The sequence below is a fragment of the Acanthisitta chloris genome, unplaced genomic scaffold (assembly GCF_000695815.1).
Source record: "Acanthisitta chloris isolate BGI_N310 unplaced genomic scaffold, ASM69581v1 scaffold42475, whole genome shotgun sequence".
Taxonomy (NCBI): domain Eukaryota; kingdom Metazoa; phylum Chordata; class Aves; order Passeriformes; family Acanthisittidae; genus Acanthisitta; species Acanthisitta chloris.
The window spans coordinates 2,368-8,045 of NW_008673974.1; the positions used below are offsets into that span (position 1 = coordinate 2,368).

The window sequence follows — 5,678 nt, forward strand, 5'->3', positions numbered from 1 at the left end:
TGATGGACTGTCCTCCTCGGATCCCGTCCTTCTCCCAGAACTTCTCGGAGCAAGCCAGGATGATTTTGGAGGCGCTCACGTAGTGGATGGAGCGCAGGGCGTGAGTCTTCAGAGGAGACAGAGGTGGAAGGAAGTGGATGTGCCTGGTGGCCTTGGCGGTGGTGGTAACCAGGACGTAATCCGCAGTTACGACGGTCGGGGCCGAAGTGCCCGGAGCGCGGTAGAACACTCGGACCTCGTTGTCCTTGGTCATGATTGCCTCCACGGTGCAGTTGAACCTGATGACATTGGGCAATGCCTTCTGGAAGGCTTTGGGCAGTTGGTCAAATCCTCCAGTGATTTCATCAAAGCTGGAAGGAAGGAGAAGCGAAAGGTGTGAGGGAAAGAACTTGGGAGCTCTTCTGGAAGACGCCAACAGAGCTTGGAGACTCTTCGAGCCACGAGTGATTCCCACTTGGAATCACCCTGAAGTTTTCCTTTGGGTCGACCAGAAGAGACATCACTCACCTCTCGTTAGTGAAGACATCGAAATCCCACAGCGAGGCAAGGAAGGACAGGTAGAACCCAGAGTCCTCGTTCATCAAGTCACCGATCATCTGAACTGCTCCTCGGCTCAGACCTCCCACCTTGATCAAATACTCCTGGGGAGAGACACCACCTGAGGCTGTCACCTCCCTCAGGGTCTGTCTCTCCTTCACACCCCAAAATTCATGCCCTGCCCCTACTCATGAGCTGCCTAAAACCTTCACCAGATGCTTCATGTAGTTCCTGCAGGAGATCAAGGTCTCCTCTTGATCCCTTGAACCAGGGATTCGCGGCCTCACGTGCCCACTGGGAGCTGGATCCCGTGGGAACGCAGCGGAAGCTCATTACCTTGGTGGAGAAGGAGTCATACTGAGCTAGATACTTCTTGCAGTCCATGATCTGGAACTCCTTGAAAGCCTGGAGAGGAAACATGGATATTTTCATGGGGAAAAGTCCGTTCCCCAAAGTGTTGCCTCAAACCCACCGCTCTGGCTTTGGTGGCTCTCGGATGAGAACATTTCTAGCAGGTGTCATCTCCTCCCCGTGGCCACCTACCTTCTCCAGTGCCTCCTTGTAGAGTTGACTGGCACTCTTGCCCTTCTCTGATGGCTTCACAGTGTAGTTGAGGACGTTAGGGTTCCTGTTCACCTCCTCAGCCTTGACCCTAATGCCATTCAGGAGGTACCAGGCATTGCCATCGCTCTGGATGAAGGGATTGAGCTTCAGGTTGAACTGTCGGATGAACTCACGGACGAGCCTAGAAGAGAGGAGAGAGATGAGAACAAGACCAAACAGTCAACCCCCAACTCTACCACCAACCCTTCATGGTGATCCCAGACTCTGGGGGAGGGATGGGAGCTGGTTCCTCACCCAGCCACGGTCGAGGTAGGACATCACCTCACCTGTGCTTGCTGGGCAGGCGCATCGGTCCGAGCTCCACGTACCAATCCTGTCCCTCGGGCCGATACGTCCTGATCCTCCCTCCTACCTGGTTGGTCATTTCCAGAATGGTCACCTGATGATTGGTGGAGATCAGAGATGTTCAGGGAATGGTTGGTTGGGGTGGAACACTCCCCAAAGTGAGGTCACCGCTTTGGGTTGAGCGGCGTGACCGTCCAAGTGAGGTCACGCTGCCGTGGCAGGCAGCACCTGTGGCCTGGAGGGTGGGACAGGTCTCCTCCAGCTGGAAAACAAAGCACCTTGGAGACCCAAACCCTTCCCTATGGGCCAAGCCCTCTCTACCTCCAGGGTGTTGTCTGAGTTCCCAACTCCTTTGTCTGGGCACTGGCTCTGGTGAGAACATCCTCGTGGTTGGTTTCGAGGAGCTCGATTGGTCTACAAATATTAATTCCTGGAACTCAATGACTTTCACTTCCTTCTCCTCACTGTGGTTGCATTTCCCTCTCCTTCCCCAACCTGGAAGACTTTTAATGTGGAGAAAGGAGCCGCGAGAACCCTCACGGTTGCTGTGGAGCTCTGACCTTGTGCCCCGCGTCCCGGAGCAGCTTGGCCGCCGTCAGCCCACCGATCCCAGCGCCGACCACCACCACACGTGCCGGGTGAGCTGCAGGTTCCAGTCCATCTCGGGCAATCTCCAGCAGCTCCTCATAGTCCTGGTCGTGGAGACAATACTCGGGGAAACACGGGAACCTCTTGGCACTCAGGGCCCCCACGAGGAGGAGTATGTGCAAGAGAACTGGGAGGGAGGAGGAGAAGAGAAGACAAAGGGAAACGACACAGTGAAGACACTTTGCAAGTTCATTCTTGGGGGGGAACAAAGTGACTCCAAGAACGTTGCTGGCCAAACCCTCACGAGGAGCTGTGAAACCCCTGACACCGACAGGCCTCAAAGGATCTGAGTGAAGGCTAAATTGATTCCTAGAGGACTTTTTTTCTCCCCTTCCTGTTCTCGTTCTGCTTTGCAGCTCCAGCCTTGAGTTCCTCAAATGGCTTTGACCTCCTTTGAACAAGCTCCAAAGCCTCCAAGAATGGTTATTACTGTCACTCACGCGCCAAGAGTTGAGAAACCCCATTGTGTCCCCAAGTGTCCTTTGCTATACCTCTGGAGTTCATGGAGGTTCTGTGCAGGGAGGAGACAGATGGAGACAGAATTTCACAGGGAGATGAAGTCCGGAGCAAAATCCCCCTGGGATTTTCCTACTTTTGGTTTCTGTTCTCTCAACTAACCCAAGAGCAACTTGACCTTTTTTTCTCCTCCCAAATGCTCCAAATTGTCTTCCAGGAGAAAAAAAAGAAACCGAAAGAAGTTTTGACACTACAGTTTGGGTCGTTTTAACTCCTAGATAAAACTCAGGGATGGATTGGTTTCAGTGGAGCAGCTCCAGATCTGGGACAACTTGGATCCCAGTGTCATCCTGCAGGAGATTTGGTGAGTCCAACCCCTGACACAGATTCTCCTACAGCCCCTAGAGCTGCTCCAGACACCGCGGCAGGAGGAAAGATTCGAGAAGAATCCGCTCCGATTACCTCATCAACAACAGGATTGTCTTCTCCAAGGCACGGCAGAAAGGGATCCCGGGGGGATGAGGTTGGATCAGCCTCGTGAGCCAATGCTGCTGCTGCTGCCCCGACCACAGGTGAGTTGGAAGGGACCTTTAGAGGTTACCTGGGCCACCTGCCTACCATGAGGAGGGACAACTTCATCCAGACCAGATCTCCAGGTCTTCTTTGAGCACCTGAGGGGCTGCCACGGGTTGAGTTTTTGGGGTGGGAGGAGTTCACGGAGATGGAGAGTCGAGAGGTGTGTATGGGGTCCATGGAGATGGAGAGCCAACAGTTGACCTCATTGCTCTCATCTCACCCGACGTGACAACCCCAAAGACCTATGGACCTCGTGGGAGAACAAGGAGATCCTTCTTGAAGATCAGGGCAAACACCTTGGGACGAGTTCTTGAGATGTCTCGGTGGGTTTGGGTAGGTGTGGGGAATCTGGGGCTTGGAATTGTCCTCCGGGAAGGTCCCTGGAGACTTTGAGCTCCTCTCTGTGTTTCTACCTGTGTGACTAGGACCATTCCACTGCCTGACCTTGTAGGAAGGTCTGCCCCTACCCACGGGGTGCAAAGTGGAGCTCCAGGTGACCATGGAATATGTGGCTGAAGCAAAGGAGGTTTGTGGAGGTGCCACAAAGGTGGAACCAGATGGGACAAACCCACCAAATCCAAGCACTGAAGGTGAGAGAAACCCAGAAAGACGCAGAGGGAGAGCCGAGGAACGAGGAGGAGTCACTCACCAATCCCAGTCATCACTCCAGGAGGAAGACAAGACTCCTGCTGGATCTGGGTGGCATTTTATACCCTGAGTTCCGACCGAAAAAAAAACCCCAAGCGGTGGTTGAAAACCTTTTACCAATTGCATGAGCGTGAAGGGAGTGGATTTGTCATGAGAACAGGAACCAGCAATTGAGCAAAGTGTCAGTTCCTCTGCTGGAGGAACTGGTGGCACTGGTTTGGACATCAGCCATCAGTCCACAGCATGTTCTGGGACGTGCCACCCAACGCGTTGACCACACCCTGATCCGTCAAGGGCAGAGACTTCCCGGCAGCGAACGAGAAGATTTGGGTCTTTTCCTTGCGTTGCACAAAGTTTTGATAAGGATTACAGGGTACATTCTGCTCCCCACCCCCAGGAGACCTCAGAGTCCTTTTCTGGGGCCTGTAAATGTGCCTTGCCATGGAAAATTCACCTACTGGATGCTCTTCAAGGTTGCACAGTTTTGGCTTGATCCTGTCTCCATCAGTAGAGGGAGGTGACAAAAGGTTTGGGTGGGAAGAGACCTAGAAGATCCTCCGAAACGTCATCGAAAGGGCAAAACGTGGCGTGTGGCAGCAGCAGAATGGAGAACTTGGACCTGCCAAAGCACCATCGACTCATCCGAGGAACCATCCTTCGGTTCTTGGGTCGAGCGTCCCGCGCAGACTCGACGTCCTCGTGGGTTGGATTATCTCCGGTCTCGACAAAAAGAGTTTTCTGGTTTCACTGAGTTTAGCCCTAAAACATCTCGAGACGGATGGGAAACGGAAGGTGGTTGAGTACGACTCCCAGATTTTGAAGGTTCGTGTTGAAGGTCTTCATGGATCGGGAGGTGGTGACCACACGTGGTCTAGATAACACCCCAGAAGAGCAATGACACCACCAGGGTGAGGTCAAGGCTGTGACGTCCCACGTGTTCCCCCTTCCACGGAGTTCTGTTCTCGGGACGTTCCAAACGGAGTTCCCTCTGGACAACAGAATTTTGGGGAGCGGTGTGACCTCTGAGGAGGAGATTAATTCTTCACCCAACAGGAACCACCAAATCTATTTTTCATTTATGAGGTCTCTTGGGTTTGGTGGAATTGTGACATGGAAATTGGGGGATTTGGAGCATCTTGTCCGACAGGTTTCCTCGGGAGACGCCGTTAGGTGGGTTTGGCCCACAGGTTGTGCTGTGTGGACACAGACAGAACCTCTCCCGTCGTTCCAAATTAACACAGGTCCTAACAAGTCTCTCGGGGATCAACCTCGATGACAGAGTTTATTGTCTGGGCAAAAGGTGTTCCTCCCATCTTCCTCCTCCTCCCTCCTCCTTCGCTCATCTTCTTCCTCCTCCTCCCTCTCCTCGGATCTTCTTAGGTTGGTTGCATCACTCCGAGGCAAAATTTTAGGGATTGGGGTGGTGGTTTGAGAGAGAAACACACCAGGAAGGAGCTTTGTGGGATGAAACGGATAACGTGGCGTGGAAATTGGGGATTGTCCACATGGGAAGGAGATGGAGCTGCTGGAGCAGGTCCAGAGGAAACCATGGAGATGCTCCGAGAGCTGGAAAACCTCTGCTATGAGGAAAAGTCGAGGAGGACCTGGAGAACATCTCTGGGTTTACTTCTTGGGATTTTCCAGAGTTTGGAGGAGTTGATAGGATGGGGAGAAATTTCTAGCAGGATCTGCAGGAATAGGAGAATAGAAAATCAAAGTTTGGAGGAGGGAAAAGGTGTGTCAGAAGTGGGATTTGAACCCACGCCTCCCTACGGAGACCAGAATTCCCGAGGTTGGGAAGAGCTGAGCCTTGAGTCTGGCGCCTTAGACCACTCGGCCATCCTGACACGGGGAGAGCCCCGGGAAGGGCCTGGGGGGAGGATTTTCAGGGATTTTTGGGGAGG

At 53.3% G+C, this 5,678-nt stretch overlaps 1 protein-coding gene and 1 non-coding gene across 2 annotated transcripts in view; both read right to left on the reverse strand.

The window, feature by feature from the left end:
• Nucleotides 1-2,598, reverse strand: part of IL4I1 (interleukin 4 induced 1) — a 3,081-nt gene extending 483 nt beyond the window's left edge. Inside the window, 7 exon segments of the mRNA XM_009075133.1 lie at nucleotides 1-350; nucleotides 508-641; nucleotides 874-942; nucleotides 1,081-1,282; nucleotides 1,428-1,540; nucleotides 2,007-2,221; nucleotides 2,586-2,598. The exon segment at nucleotides 1-350 is cut by the window's left edge and continues 16 nt beyond it. Coding sequence (XP_009073381.1) covers nucleotides 1-350; nucleotides 508-641; nucleotides 874-942; nucleotides 1,081-1,282; nucleotides 1,428-1,540; nucleotides 2,007-2,221; nucleotides 2,586-2,598 — 1,096 coding nt within the window.
• A 2,914-nt stretch (nucleotides 2,599-5,512) lies between these two features.
• Nucleotides 5,513-5,621, reverse strand: TRNAL-CAA. Its single transcript has 2 exons — nucleotides 5,584-5,621; nucleotides 5,513-5,558 (listed from the first exon to the last, which is right to left on the reverse strand). It is a non-coding gene; the product is annotated as a tRNA-Leu (tRNA).
• Between the last annotated feature and the right edge of the window lie 57 nt (nucleotides 5,622-5,678).